The following is a 16,567-nucleotide window of genomic DNA, read 5'->3' as shown; positions in this document are numbered from 1 at the left end:
TGGCACAAAAACAGACACATAGACCAATGGAATAGAATAGAAACCCCAGAACTAGACCCACAAATGTATGGCCAACTCATCTTTGACAAAGCAGGAAAGAACATCCAATGGAAAAAAGACAGTCTCTTTAACAAATGGTGCTGGGAGAACTGGACAGCAACATGCAGAAGGTTGAAACTAGACCACTTTCTCACACCATTCACAAAAATAAACTCAAAATGGATCAAGGACCTGAATGTGAGACAGGAAACCATCAAAACCTTAGAGGAGAAAGCAGGAAAAGACCTCTCTGACCTCAGCCGTAGCAATCTCTTACTCGACACATCCCCAAAGGCAAGGGAATTAAAAGCAAAAGTGAATTACTGGGACCTTATGAAGATAAAAAGCTTCTGCACAGCAAAGGAAACAACCAACAAAACTAAAAGGCAACCAACGGAATGGGAAAAGATATTTGCAAATGACATATCGGACAAAGGGCTAGTATCCAAAATCTATAAAGAGCTCACCAAACTCCACACCCGAAAAGCAAATAACCCAGTGAAGAAATGGGCAGAAAACATGAATAGACACTTCTCTAAAGAAGACCTCCGGATGGCCAACAGGCACATGAAAAGATGTTCAGCGTCGCTCCTTATCAGGGAAATACAAATCAAAACCACACTCAGATATCACCTCACGCCAGTCAGAGTGGCCAAAATGAACAAATCAGGAGACTATAGATGCTGGAGAGGATGTGGAGAAATGAGAACCCTCTTGCACTGTTGGTGGGAATGCAAATTGGTGCAGCCGCTCTGGAAAGCAGTGTGGAGGTTCCTCAGAAAATTAAAAATAGACCTACCCTATGACCCAGCAATAGCACTGCTAGGAATTTATCCAAGGGACACAGGAGTACTGATGCATAGGGGCACTTGGACCCCAATGTTCATAGCAGCACTCTCAACAATAGCCAAATTATGGAAAGAGCCTAAATGTCCATCAACTGATGAATGGATAAAGAAATTGTGGTTTATATACCCTATGGAATACTACGTGACAATGAGAAAAAATGAAATATGGCCTTTTGTAGCAACGTGGATGGAACTGGAGAGTGTGATGCTAAGTGAAATAAGCCATACAGAGAAAGACAGATACCATATGGTTTCACTCTTATGTGGATCCTGAGAAACTTAACAGGAACCCATGGGGGAGGGGAAGGAAAAAAAAAAAAAGAGGTTAGAGTGGGAGAGAGCCAAAGCATAAGAGACTGTTGAGAACTGAGAACAAACTAAGGGTTGATGGGGGGTGGGAGGGAGGAGAGGTTGGGTGATGGGTATTGAGGAGGGCACCTTTTGGGATGAGCACTGGGTGTTGTATGGAAACCAATTTGACAATAAATTTCATATATAAATAAAATAAATAAATAAATAAATAAATAAATAAAAATAAATAAACAACAGAAACATTCCAAAGCATGGCCCTTCAAAAGTTCTATTACACAAAAATACTCTGATACTTAATAGTGCTTCTGGGGAGGTAGGTTTCACGGAGAACTTTGGGATTACCGATGTTACTTAAACTTGTTTAAGAAAGTTAGCTTATATTTCACATATGTATATATTCTTACAATACACATGGACAACAACAAGGGCTACTATGAATGGTCTACTCTGTCAACAGAGATGGTTGGTTGTTAGACATTTATATGTGTTCACTTCAGCTTCTCTTATCAGGACTGGGGCTGTTATCAGGAGTTGCAAATATGATAAAATAAAAAGTATAAACTTGGAAACTAGGTAGGATTTAAAGCCTGTCATCTACCATTACCAGTCTGTGGTCCTGGACAAGTGAATCAAAGTCTCTGAGCTCAGTTTTCTCAACAGTAATAATGATGATAATACTATCTATCTTCAAGAATTATAAATAACAATTGCTAATAATGTGTTCAATAGGAAGAAAGTAGCAAAGTCAATTCTCACACTGTGGTAGGGAGGGGGAAAAGAAAACTCCTGAAAGAAAGTTGGCCTATCTTTGGAAAAACTAGCTGGCAACATGATACCAAAAGGAGCTTATTCCAAGCATCAAATCAAAGATAGTAAAAGAGTGAGCACATGAATCTCACTATGTGCTAGGCAATATGACAGATGCTGATAATTAGAAATAAAAACAACAAGTCTTTTGCCTTCAAACAGTTCAAAATTTCCCTTGGGAGAAATCTCCAGTTTCTTAAACCATTTCATTAATGGAATCTATAATACAAACTCAAAAACTGGTTAAATAAGGAAACCAATTTGACAATAAATTTCATATATTGAAAAAAAAAACTGGTTAAATAAGATCTCTAAGCAAAGAACCACTAGCATGTTGCAATTTATCTGCCAAAAAAGTTCCCCTTAGCTAAAGGTCAGCCCTGGTCATCTGTGTTAAAGATTAGCAGAATCCTGAGACATTTTGACCCAAGCACCGACACGGGAATTGCACACCTGATCAAACAGCTGCTAAGGAAACAGAAAGAACTTCATTCAGAGCTTCCAGCACACCAATTACTAGGAAAACAAGTGCACTGGCTACTTGAGAGAAGGCACAGAAGTAAGAAGAGGACAAAGCGGTAAATGTTCATTCTGCCGTCCCACATCCAAAGTCATCAGGTGGTCCTGCCAGCTATACTACTTGCTGTTCTTCAAACATGCCACACTAAGCCCCTCTTGAGGTTGTACTCAGTGTTCTCTCCCAAGAAGATTCTTACTCCGGATCCTTGGCTAACTTACTTACAAGCATTATAAAGATGTTTCCTCAAGAAAAGACATTAGCAACTATGGCAATATGTGAGTAATATTCAAACATGTTCACATATCATAGCAAACCTTTTTTCCTTAAGTTTCTACTCCTTTTTATTAGCACAGCAAAAAAAAAAAAAAAAAAAAAAAAAAAAAAAATCACTACATGGTTCAATCTTGAAAATGCTTCTCCAACAAAACATGAATAATAAAACAATGGAATATCAGCATAGACTTTAGAGATCCTTCTGATACATATTTTTTTTAAAAAAGTTACCTCATAATTTTTTTTTAAACTGGGAAACTAAGAACCAGAAAAAAGGAAAAAAAAACACACAATAATATACAGAATTAAAATTATGATAAAGTGAGCCACTTCCTACTCACTCCCTAGGAGCCTTTGACATGTTACTTAACCAACCCCCACCCCGAGCCCCAGCAGTGAAAAGTCCCCTCTTAAAATCCAGGATGATGGTCCCCAAGTATCAGCCTGCACAACACTGCCAGCTCAGCACTAAGTTTTCAGTAGTCAGAGGCAAAACAAAGAAAATGAAGACAGTAAAGTAATGATAAAATTAAATTTTAAAATCTGTGTAAATTTTGCAAACTTTTCATGGTTTTTCTTGATCTTCATAGTCAGTTTCACAACCAAAAGGTGGAAATAGAAATGCAGAATATATGGTATAGCATATGGGATAATTCAATGGTCTATCTTTGTCTCCAGGGAAAGTGGGTTGTGTACAAGCATAAGGAAATATAAAGCAATATATTAAGTTGTATAAAATTGCAGTTTCTGTAGATAAAAAAAAATCAAATACAGTATTAGCAATTTCACACATTTCAACCCAATACAATAATTTATTTTTCTAAAGAATGGAATGAACCACACAATTGTAGTATCAAAAGCTGTCCCTCAGATGTTTCTACCAGACTTTAAGAATAACAAGGGGCGCCTGGGTGGCTCAGTCGGTTAAGCGTCCAACTTCGGCTCGGGTCACGATCTCGCGGTCCACGAGTTCGAGCCCCGCATTGGGCTCTGGGCTGATGGCTCAGAGCCTGGAGCCTGCTTCCGATTCTGTGTTTCCCTCTCTCTCTGCCCCTCCCCCGTTCATGCTGTGTCTCTCTCTGTCTCAAAAATAAATAAACGTTAAATAAAATTTGTTTTAAATAAAAAAAAATAAGAATAACAATATCCACATGAATTCAAAAGAATCAAAGTCTTGACTATCATTTTACAATCCCAGCACTTTCAGCACAGACACCCAATCATAAGACTTGATGCCAATTGTCGCTTAGAAAAGTTCCAAGATTTTTCTAAAATATACAGAAAGCAACCATATAAGTTAAAAGCTAGGATTTTTACTCTAATTCAATCAAACCCTTATGAAGCCACTAGCATAACAAGAGGAAGGTGTTTTTGATTTTTATTCCCCATATTGTAGTAAAAAGTCAACGCCATTGGGGCTGCCAATGGAATTTACTGACAGTGAAATCAAGCTAAACAGAGAATGTCCGACTATTATTACACAGCTGAGTGCTAGATAAAATATCCATTAAATCTGAGTGCCAACAACATTTAATGTTTTATGTCCACATGATGCAGGAAAACATTGGCTGTGACCTATCAATACACATTCCAAGCCAATCTACCTAGTAATCTGCTGAAGTTGCTGTTTTATTGCTTAAACAGACAAAAATACAACCGTGCTTATTATGAAAGTGTCATATTACCTCAAGCTAATAAGAATTGATGGAACAAAAAGATCATTATGTAAAGATTAATAACATTTGGAGCACGACATGCAACAGTCATAAAACAGCATTTGTTTTTTAAAATGGGCAGAGAACTTTTTACAGAGGGGAAATGAGGGATATTCTTATATTTCACCATTTTGCTTTTCGATGAAAGGCTAACATGGAGCAAGAGACTACAGAGGATACTCTCCTATTATATTTTCATAGAATTCAAGTTTGAATGAAACTTTAGAGTTTGACTAAAACTTTAGTACTACTAATCCAACCATTTCATCAAACAGATGAGGAAACATATGATGAACCTTAGACTTTTCTTTGTTCTCCAAGGCACATGGCTATTAACAGCCAAGGAGAGACCAGAACAGGGTTTCAGATTGTCCAACATAAACAGAGTCATGTACCCATTACCGCCTGGCAAAACAAAGAGACAAAAGGGTGCTTTCAATATTTAAAATAAAATTGTTATCTAACTTAATACTTAAATAATATTTGTAAAGTTTGAGTCAGTAAAAGACATCACTATTAAATTTGGTCAGGATATCCACTTAATCCTTGAAATAAAGCAAATAAAACGAAGAGTGGCAAATCTATACCAATTCTGCTAGAAAGGAGGGAGTTGCAGCATGCCAGGGACTGGAGGGCATAATTCTCCCCCAAAACAACTACCTACCAAAGGTAAAGTGAAACAGCCCATTCTAAATAATATCCTTTTGTTTGAGGGAAAATTGCAAAGTGCCCAAGAACCAGCTTATACCCTAGCAGTACTGACAATGACTAAAGGGCACTGGCTAAATTTCAGAAAATACCACAGAAAATATCAGGCAATCCCAAAAGGAAACAAAAATCACCAATAAAGTGAAATCAGTGGGTAGTTTTAGTTATGGGAAAATGTGCTTCAGACCGATTTAGCATGCAATTGCATCATAAACATGAGCACTTTAATAAAAGGAGTGTGAAACAGAGAAAACCATTTGGGAAAGAAATCAAATTTTGTCAGACTTGCGTTCCTGAGTACTTAAACGTATACATTTTATTCTTTAAAATAACTGAAAACCTAGGTTAAATGGGTTAACTAGTGGTCAAGCACCAAGAATAATCTATAATTAAAGCTGCAATTTCCATCTTTTCCATCTCTATATTTAAATATTTAATTCATTACTAAATGAATTATGATATTAATATAGACACACTGTCCAAAAAAATAAATTGCTGTAACATTGCCTGAAATACACTCCTAATCTAACCCTCAGGGCATGCAGACATTACAGAGATAGGGATCAGGGTCTAAGCTGTCATTAATTTCAAAGAGATGCACAGCAGCTCATTACCATACTCTGCTTGCTGAATTGCTGATTTATAAAGAGTTATACAGACAGTTCAGATTAGAGAAAATTAGAGCCATAGCAAGGCTTTAATCTGAATCTTGTCAATTTTCAAACTTGTAGGTGGGGTCACCTTTGCACTTGGGTAAACATGGTACTCTAGAAATTAAAAAATTATAGGTGAAGAGTTAGAAATAAAAATTTAGTCCACTGGGGATGAGTTTAACATATCACCATGTGTCATTTCAGGGTATCTGAAATGCCAAAAATCCATTTCTGAGCGTCTAAGTTAGAAATCCTGATCATCTGTGACCAATCCTCATGTTTCACCCAAGAAGAAACTGAGGCCAAGCTCAGTCAAAAAGCTGATAAGGGACAGTGAGGCCAGGAGATTAGTCAGACTATTTTTTGTCCAGTAGTAAACCAGATTCCACTTCAGAGTGGGTTCATAAGATTTTGCAATTGCTTCTGCTCAATGCCCTGGAAACATGAAGAGCCAGAGCCTACTTTTACTTTAAATTTCTGACTTGGGATAAGAGGTATACATTTGATGGCAGTCCTATGGTTAAAAATTTGTAGGGTGACCTTCTCTTATTATGCTATCAACCTTTCCCCACTCAAGCCCAGACCCAGGTGGCAAGCCCTCTTGTCCTCTGCCTGTGCCTATGGTCAGTTCAGGTTGTTTTTCCCTAGTACACTCTTAATAAAGGGTACAGGATTTTGAGAGTCCATCTTTGTGTGTCTGAGGAATCCTATGAGGTCTTAACTCTGATTTCTAAGCTTCCACTCTTGTCCTGGCATATTTCCCCCAAATAGCCACAGTATTAGCTCTCTCCTACCAATCCACATCATTATTCTCTGAATGCTCTCTAGATTTCTCTCATTTCTTGAAAGCTCAGCTATCACCTTCCACCTGCTCCTCATAACCATATCACAACAACAAACATTTGTTACGTGCCAAATACTATTCTGAGTGCTTTACAGTAGTCTTTTAACCCTCAAAACAACTCCATGTGGCAGATGCTGCTATGATCACTACTTTGAAAAACACATCTGTCAAAGCATGGAGGATCTCACAGTTAACAGAGAACTGGAGCCAAGTGACCATGACTGTAGACATGGAGAAATACTTTCCATGATTTTGTCCTTGATATGTTATAAAGGTCATTGTTTTATTGTATCAATTGTTTCTGGTTCTTTTGTAACTGTAAGATTATTTGGTAATCTAACCCATCACACCTTGACACTCTATGTCTCTTTAAAATAGTTTTTTGCCGAAATTACAAGAAATGTGTTTGAATATGCAAAATTAACCAACATAGAAAGCAAAATTAAAATCACCTGATAACAATCTTGTATATATTTTCTTTTATTTCATTTTAGAGACAGAGAGACTGAGCGGGGGAGAGGCACAGAGGGAGAGAGAGGGAGAGAGAGGGGGAGAGAGGGGGAGAGAGGGGGAGAGAGAGAGAGAGAGAGAGAGAGAGAGAGAGAGAGAGAATCTTAAGCACACTCCCTGCTCAGCACAGAGCCTGATGTGGGGTTCAATCCCACGACCCAGGGATCATGACCCGAGCCGAAATCAAGAGTCAAATGCCCAAGTGACTGAGCCACCCAGGATCCCCAGGAATCTTTTATATTTTCTTATAAATTTTCAATTTTATTTTCACAGTCTCCAGGAAAACTCCACTGGCAGCATTAGTGCATCAACTCCAATACCCATCAACAATGGTGGACATCATTGTGTAAAGTAGTACTGCATTAGCCACTACCATGTTCATGACATCTCTTCTGTGTTTACAGGGATGCCCTTAGTTTGTACTTACTTTAAAAACATTAACCTTATCAATTCACCAAGGGACTTATGTGCATACTACATACAAAAGCAGTAAACATCTTGAAAGTCAACAGTAGGAGAAGCTGGAAAAGTTACATTGGAAACTAATGTAAATGTAAAAGAAATGCACATGTATGTATGCAGGATGAGAGCTTCAGAGAACAAACAATGAACCATGAGGGGTCAAGCAGGGGGGGTTGACAAAATTCATGTTCAGAATATCAGCGTAGCAGAAGGTCTGGAGTCCAGGTCAGCACAGTTAAAGGTCTGCTGATGAAAACCCTAACAATAGGGGAAGGGAATAAAAAATAACCTAAAAACAGAGAGGGAGGCAAACCATAACAGACTCTTAAATACAGAGAACAAACTGAGGGTGGATGGGGGGAATAGGGGAGAGGGGAAAATGGGTGATGGGCATTGAGGAGGGCACTTGTTGGGATGAGCAGTGAGTGTTGTATGTAAGTGATGATTCACAGGAATCTACTCCTGAAACCAAGAATACACTGTATGTTAGATAACTTGAGAATAAATCAAAAAATAGTAATAAAAAGAAAAGGAAAGTTCAGTACTTTCTCTGTTGCCATAAGTACATAAGACCTCAGTACTCCTGAGGTCAAGCAAGTCACACATGCTGTAAAGGGGAACAATTAGAAAACAGAGAAAAAATAAAAACATGACACTAAGAAATAAACCCCATTTTAGTGTATCTCTTTCAAAATGCTTACATAACATAGTATATATAAATATATATTTATATATGTACATATATACACATATAAAATGTCTTTTCCTCCCAGATGGTATAGTTTTGCTTTCTACTAACAATAAAACATGAATATTTTACATGTCAAAAAAAAAATCCTAATCAGCAAAAGCATGAGGAGTTAAAAATTTTTGCATCTGGAATGACTTCAAACTGGGAAGAAAGGCAACAAATACATATACAAACTGAGGTGCTAGGTAAGCAACTATCCCAATGGGAATATCATTACTCTGGGAGCCCTCAGGTCTCCAAAGCATTGGCCATGTCTACAATGTATCAGCTTCATTTTAACTTTGAGCACATCCTAGGATTTGGCACAGTGATAAAGAAAATTCTAATACAGTCAGAATACAAAATTGGGTTAGCTGACATATATATTTCTCCAGCTAATTAAAACTGCATGTTTTCACATACATATATACTTACAGAGAATATTTCCTGGATTGAAATTTACATTTTCCTTTAATATGACAGCGTATTAAATATTAAAGTATTTGACTAATGGCCGATTTCAAAGTTACTGATCACCAGGGCTTTCCTGCTCTTGTATCCAGAGGTGATTTAAGCCACAGTGATTAACTAACCTTGGACTAGGCAGGGGAGGCAAGATGAAAGGAATGAGAGCAGGGAGACAGACACACAGACAATGAAGCACAATATAAGGTGACAAGTGGCATTCTAAAGCCAAGTAAGTATAGATATAATAGGACAGCAGAGGTAGGAAAGGAGTAAGTGGTGAGCAGAGAATGATTCCAAGAAGGAAAAGGGTATCACAGGGAAAGCAATAGTTGGGGGAAGCATGTGGAAATAAAAAGCAGTAGATTATACTCAGGAGGAAAAAAAAAAAGTTGTCTAAATGGAAGAGAAGGAGGTTTCATGGAGGGTAGTTGAGAGAAACAAAGTTGGAGAGCAAAGCTAGTACTGGATCATGGTGGCCTTAAAGTCACTTATCCTATATCAAAGCTGGAATATTAAGGGAAATATGTGAGAGCCTTTGAGCATGCATCGTCACCAGTCAAGGAAAAAGAAATACTGTGGCAGATTTCTAAGCTTAACTCTAGTGGGTCCATCCCCTCACTCTCAGTACTCCTGAGGTCAAGCAAGAGTATTCTTCTTAGAGCCTGCCTGGTTCACCCATGCTGCACACACACTCACCTTCCCTACAGGCACTCAGCCATAAAGTGCTGAAGTTGGAGAATAGGAATATGCCATTATATTGACAAATTACAAGAGGAGGAGAGGAACACATAAGAAATGCTTCAAAAAAAAAAAAAAGAGACCCACCCAAGAGCTTTTCTTTCAACTTTATATTTTAATTCAACATTTGTTTAATTACATTAATATACAGAAAAAATATACAATATTAATCCATGTTTCAGGATCACTTTGTGCAGCTGCCTAACTTAAGGAAAAATGTAAATGGAAAACATTTCAGCTGAAAGAAAATTACCTGGGTGGCTCAGTCAGTTAAGTGTTTGCCTCTTGATTTTAGCTCAGGTCATGATCTCATGGTTGTAAGATCAAGCCCCGCTAAGATTCTCTCTCCCTCTCCCACTCATGTGTGCATGTGCACACTCAATCTCTCTCTCAAAAAAAAAAAAAAAAAAAAATATATATATATATATATAAAGAAAACCAGAGATTAGTAATTTCTTTTCAATTATAAGTAATAAAATTCAGTATACACCTAAAATTTTTTTCCACTAGAAGAAGGAGGAGGAGGAGGACAAGGAGGAGGGGGAGAAGGAGAAAGAGGAGAAAAGGATGAATTTGATACTAGTTTTTCTGTAAAGATGCTATATTCTAAATGGCATTCTTTTCTTATGTATCACCTCTCTGCTCTACCACCAACAACCAGTGTTTTGCTGGTAAGCATGGAAAATCTTCCAGGAAAGAACAGGCTGAGAGTCAGGAAATCCTTGCTGATTCTATAATTATTGGATCTGCCACTAACCAGAATGGTCTCTATAGTTTTAGGTCATTTGAATATCAAAGAGCTACTTCACTGTCTTTTGAGAAGAGCAAACTTAGAAATGACTCTTATCTCTTACCTGCACATAAAATCCCAGAGGTGCTGAATCAGTATTTTTCCCCTTTGCTGCTTTTCTATTAAGGAGTCAAATTCAAGCTTCAACTGAGAAATGCTCATTTACCAACAGAGGATACTGACTGCTGTTTAGAGACACAATTTCTCAGATGCTCTAACCTAGTTATACTCCTGACTCACATACACACTTACGTGTGTGTGAGGAATGCAAAAGGAGCCCAGTAGTTAGGGTAGGAAATTCCTAAAAGAAGCTGGATTTGGAGTTGTGTGCTCCCAAAGAGCACTAATCCCACTGTTCATCATTTTCTAATGATGACGATGCTCATTCACTTCCAACAGTACCAGACACAGAGGCAAAAGGCAAAGATAACATTCAAGGGCCCCATGATATAAATATAGTTGACCCTCAAACAACTTAGGAGTTAGGGGGGTCAAACCCCCATGCAGTTGAAAATCCACATATAACTTTGGACTTCCCCAAAACTTAACTACTAATAGCTTACTGTTGACCAGAAGCCTCACAGATAAACAATCAACCATATTTTGTATGTTATATGTACTATATACTATATTCTTACAATAAAGTATGCTAAAGAAAAGAAAACTTTATTAAGAAAATCACAGGGAAGAGAAAATACATTTATGGTACTATATTTACTGAAAAAACTATATTACTATATTTACTACATTTATGGTACTGTATTTACTGAAAAAGTTCACTCATAGGTGGACCCATGCAACTCAAATGTGATGTTCAAGGGTCAAATATAATTTACTCCAGGACTCAGAATATTCCCCCCATTGTTAGTTTAGAAGCTTGTAAAAGTATTTATTCATCACTAAAATTCTCCGATTTTTTTTCTTTTCAATTCTCAAAAATCCTCAGAGGATCCTTTTAATATGTCCTTAACGTATTCTCTCCTTAACAGAGTATGCTACTGCAAAAGCCACAATCACCAATGTTGCAGCAAGACATTTTAACCTTAAACCCTTTAGACAACTTTGTTAAACCAATTCGCTTATAAATGTTGTAAGCCATCCTGATTGAAATCAGAACTGCTCTCCATGTAGAAACTCTAAGCCAATTTAGATGGCCCACATCAAAATAAACGACCTGGGAAAATAAGGACATGGGAAAAAGCAGTTTTCCTTGTATGTTAATATAATTGATTCCCTTCCAAAAAGCTGTATTAAACATAGGCGATGATGGGGAAGGATAATTAAAATTCACAAGTATTGTAAGTAACATAGTAATTACCTTATACAGAATTGTCCTTTATCTTGACACTAAGAGGAAAATGGATTGTGCTGGGTATGATAAAGTAGGAGAAGGAAGAAACGAACATGATGATATATGGAAATAAATACAACTATGTTTCATTACTTCTGTTACTAGACACAGAATTTCACCTTCGACTGGTGTTATAGAAAATTCTACAATCATGATCTGATCCCTACACTGATCATCTTTTTTTCCTAACTAAATATGGGGTATAAAAGAAGATAGTAAGTAAAAATAAAAAAATAAATCTGCTACAGATGTCTACTCTAATGACTGTATTTAAACTAAACAAGAAGACTGATCCCAAGTTTCACATTACTATGTTGACAGCATCTTCACAGGCATATGACCTCAACAATTTGTTCCAGTAAAGACAATACCTTGAAGGCGGGCTTTTTATAGAAAACCTTTTTAAATTGATCTTTTTAAAGATGGAAAAAATAAGGTCCCCCCTGATGCTATGAAACACTTACAAGTAAGAAATAGCTAGTCAGTGATCTGATATTTAACTGAAGACAACAAAAAGACATTTTTAGAAAAAGAGAGAAAGAGGTAAAAAGGGTAACCAGGTAAAACAAACAAGTAAATATTACATCCAGGAATAGAAATTGGTTCATATCAAGTCATGTCAGTAAAATCTATTAAGAAGAAAAGATGTTTCACCACACACCAGGCATAACTGGATACACAGGTATTGCACATAGTTTCTTACTCAAGATGATATTAATAATTTTGGAGGATTCAAGTTAAAAATAAGGACAATGTAAAAAAAAAAAAAACAGCGTGGTGACTCCAAGATTTGACACTTTTAGGGAAATGATTCCCAACTTCCTCTAGAATGTCCTAAGGCAAATGTCAGAAAAGATTAATTTTATCCCATCATATAAAATGGGAAGACTTTGACTAGGAACATGGCTAGACTAGTGGAGCAAGTATTTACCCTTAAAATCCAAATTCCTTTTGTCTATAAACTGTTTACTACTTATGATCTCTTTATGGTATGTATTTGCAACTTGGTCAAATTTTCTCTCTACCAAGCAATTTTTTTAGACCAGTTTCTTACAACAAACAGACAGAATGACTGCTGAATACCATACAGTATCCACAGAATAAACACTGAGAAATATCACACACTCACCTTCATCACTTGTTGCCTGCTGCTTCACCAGAGTCAATGGGGACCTTGCCGGAGGCTTACTAAGTGGATGGCGCCAACTTTTAGCAGTTTTGGTTTCTCCCTCTATTCTCTGGTCACAGAGCAAAAATAGAGGAGAAATACTCACAGTTAAAGACTTGTTTTAAATGGAAAACTATGGTTCACAACAATTTATGACCATTTAATTATAAAGAATTATTATACTTATTTGCCTCCTGGAGAATTAGTCCTTTATTTTAAAAACCTTAAGCCTTTAAGTCAAAAGAAATAGGAATCCATTCTATTAGTTATTTTACCAAGAGATCAATGATCTATCCTTCCACCGCACTTTAATACACTATCTGTGGTATAGGGTAAGCTTATCAAGCTTGCAATTAACTCAGAACTTAGCAAGTTTTCAAAAGTTCTTTCAAACTAATCAAAATTTAGGATTACATATTTGTAACAATACAGAACCACGGCATTTGGTTACCTCTATGCTAGCCACATGACTATATGGCAGGTTATTTTGCTTTCTATCCTCACTCAGATAGCATTAATGCTACAGTGAGCCTGGATACTTCCTTCCATTCAGAAATAAATCACCACTTCTCTGAGGATCAAATAAGATTTTAAGGTTTCTTTTTTTTTTAATATAGCACATTACTGTCATCTTGAAACCACTTAAATTTTATGTAAAATTTTTCGTGTGGGTCTCTCTAAACTTTACTTTCCTCCCAAAGGTATGTGCAAAAGACATATGCATCCTGACATCTTCCAGATAGAACCTACTTACAAGCTTTCTTGCCCATGCAATCCAAAAGGAAAGAAGGACGGAAGGAAAATGGATGGATGGATGGATGGATGGATGGATGGATGGGAAGGAGGGAGGTGTTCAGAGAAAGACTTTGAAACTGAAGGGTTTGTATCAACAGTTGACTAGGAAAGAAATGAGTCTCAGAAATGTCCCTGTAAGCTGATGAAGCAGTGGCTGGAAGTAGAGAAACTACATTGATATCTGAAATCAAAATGGATGAAAAGAAAATGTGTGCAACATTCTAATCAAAGATGGAAGTAAAGAAAGGATGTCAAAGTAATATAGGATGAGATTTATCTGTGGTTATACCAGCTAAAAATTAATAAGAAATATTTATCAAGTCCTCACTATGTGCCACATTGTTCTAAGAGCTGAACTACAGCAGAAAAAATTACACCATGTCCCAGCTTTCAAGAAATGTGCATTATAGAGGAGAAAGGCACAGACAATAAAAAAGTAAAAAGTATATATTTATCTGGTACTATTAAGAAATATGCAGTAAAGGAAAAAAAAGGGCATGAAAAGAGATGGGAGGGAGTTATTTTTTTAGAAAGCCTTTCTGACAAGGAGACATCTGAGTAGAGTCTTGAGTGCACTGTGGGAGTTCTCTGGCCTCGGAGGAGTATTTGGGGCAGCAGGAACAGTATGCATATGGGGACATAGTCAGTGTATTCCAGGAAGAGCAGGAAGCCCAGTTATAGATGAACAGAGAGATGGACAGAGACATTGTTCAAAAAATAACTCAGTATTTCTTGGGAAGACTGACTAAAGATGACTGCTGCAAGCATGCACACAGCATTACACTTCATACTAAGAAACATCCGTAAAAACCATACAAGAACGAAAAGGGACCATATTGCTTAGAAGGTCTGCCTGACACCACGGTGTGAGAAAAGAACACGACACAGCTAATGCTGACAAGGGGAACCAAGTCACCCAGGCCTCAACAGCAGTGTTTGCTTTCCCATGCAAGCAGTCTTTGTTCAGTGAAATGATAAGGATGAAGGTTTAAGGCACCAAGGATAGAATTACCTCCACTGAAAACAAGGAAACAGAAAAGGTACTTTCAGTTCCATTCCAGCTTAAAGAATGTGAGTAAATGTAATTTAAACAGGCATTTGACTCATTCACCATTCCGCAAAGAATCCCAGTATCTGCTCAGCTGCACTTAATCCCCAAGTGATATTAAGTTGTAAATTTTGTTTATTATTATGTGAATACTATTTTCAAATTTCCCTTAGCAACTGTTTCAAATAAATTAGACCATATTTTCCTATTCCTCTTATGTTTTGGGTAAATATTTAATAGTTCAGTAGGATAACAACCATGCATAAAATGGTAAAAGTTATTGGGTCATATGAGCAAATTATCTATATTTTATTTGATATTCTAAAACTACTATGAACAGAGTATTCCAAACTGATTTCCTTATCTAAACTCCCTTGTTACTCAAAGATGTGAAAAGACCTGTGGTGATTTGAAATGAGCAAGAGCAATCAAGAAGTGGGTCTGTTCAGTGACCAGTTCAATTTGTCAGTCCCAACAATTGAGGCTTTTCTTACTTGTGTCCTTGAATTCCCTCATCAAGGTGTACAGGTCAAAATAGGGTAATGAATTCTGACAATAACTATACACAATCAGAACCTGCCTGGTCTACTCACAATCTCCTGGTTAAAGCAACAGTTTATACAAAAAGCATATAATACAAACACAAAAGAACATATGAAAAACAGGGAGGCCCTAGCAAAGAGTAGGATGGGGTGGCTTGTAATCAAGAGGGGTCTTGAATTTTCCATGAGGCAAAAGGCCTGTTTCTGGCAGTGGGTGGGACCAGAGAGGTCAGTCAGCTCCTAGAATTAGAGCCCAAGAGGAGTCAAGGGAAAGCACAACCAAGCGAGTTAAAAGAGGCTATGGGAAGCCTGGGACCCAGAGGTGGCAAGAGAAGCTCAGAGCCCTGCAGGTGAATCATCTCCAGTGTGGTTAATATTACAGGTAACGGAACCATTACCTGTCAGTATCACTGTGATGTCCTACTATAGTTTTCCAAGAAGGTACTCTTGGGGGAAAATGGGGACACAAGATCTTTCTGTATTATTTCTTATAATTGCATATGAATCTATTTCAAAAAAGTTCAATTTTAGAAAAAGTTAAAGAGAAAGAAAATTAAGCTACAGCATATAGCCAAAAGCTCCATGCTTCTAAATTATCACCATATGAACCAGAGCTCACAAAAGGCTTACCTTCCAGTCATTGAAGGAAATATGATTAAGACCTGTAAATGTGAAATGTTATTTCCACCCTAAAGCAAGATTTCAATGCACATCATGCTGCTTTCAGAAACTACTCCACTACACAATAAATATAGAAGAAAAAAAAAAAAGAAGAAGAAGACATTGCCACATACACCAAGGACAGCGAGGCCATTTCTCTCTCCCCTGGGGATCACTGGGATCTCCCCAGGTTCGAGGCCACTCCTGCGGGTCTCCACATCACTCTCATCTCCCTCTATCAACACACTGTTACTCTCTGCCACTGAGAAGCATGACTCAGGTAACTGTGGCCATGGAAGCTTGGGTGGGTCTGATTCCTTGGATGTCACATGGCCACCAGATATGGAATCATCAGCTTCACTGGGATTTGAAGGTAGAATTACACCATAGGCTTGGTCATCCTTAATTGGTACTTCTTCTGGTATAGATGTGCTTAAGCAACTATTTCCTGAGGAGTGAAACAAAAGACTATTAGTAAATTTTACATTGCATTATTACTATATAGTAATTCTCACCTAAATTTCTGTCTTTCAACTCCCCTCTAAAGTCTCACAGATATGAGTGGGAAATGTCACTAAAGCACCAT

The 16,567-nt window shown here is 37.3% G+C and overlaps 1 protein-coding gene across 13 annotated transcripts in view; it reads right to left on the bottom strand.

Moving 5' to 3' along the window:
- The window catches only part of KDM4C (lysine demethylase 4C), a 473,115-nt gene that overhangs the window by 180,844 nt on the left and 275,704 nt on the right, over positions 1 to 16,567 (bottom strand). For all 13 annotated transcript variants that reach the window (XR_005786297.1, XM_040460839.1, XM_040460852.1 and 10 more), the window contains 2 exons: positions 16,116 to 16,429; positions 12,898 to 13,006 (listed from right to left, as the gene is read on the bottom strand). Coding sequence is in view for 12 of the 13 variants with exons in the window: in XM_040460839.1 (XP_040316773.1) it covers positions 12,898 to 13,006; positions 16,116 to 16,429 (423 nt within the window). In the remaining variant the exon portion in view is untranslated. The remainder of the gene's footprint in view (positions 1 to 12,897; positions 13,007 to 16,115; positions 16,430 to 16,567) is intronic.

The sequence above is a fragment of the Herpailurus yagouaroundi genome, unplaced genomic scaffold (genome assembly GCF_014898765.1).
Source record: "Herpailurus yagouaroundi ecotype Mexico unplaced genomic scaffold, PumYag 252, whole genome shotgun sequence".
NCBI lineage: Eukaryota > Metazoa > Chordata > Mammalia > Carnivora > Felidae > Herpailurus > Herpailurus yagouaroundi.
The sequence above is the reverse complement of the archived record's forward strand: the minus strand, read 5'-3'. Positions and strand labels throughout refer to the sequence as shown.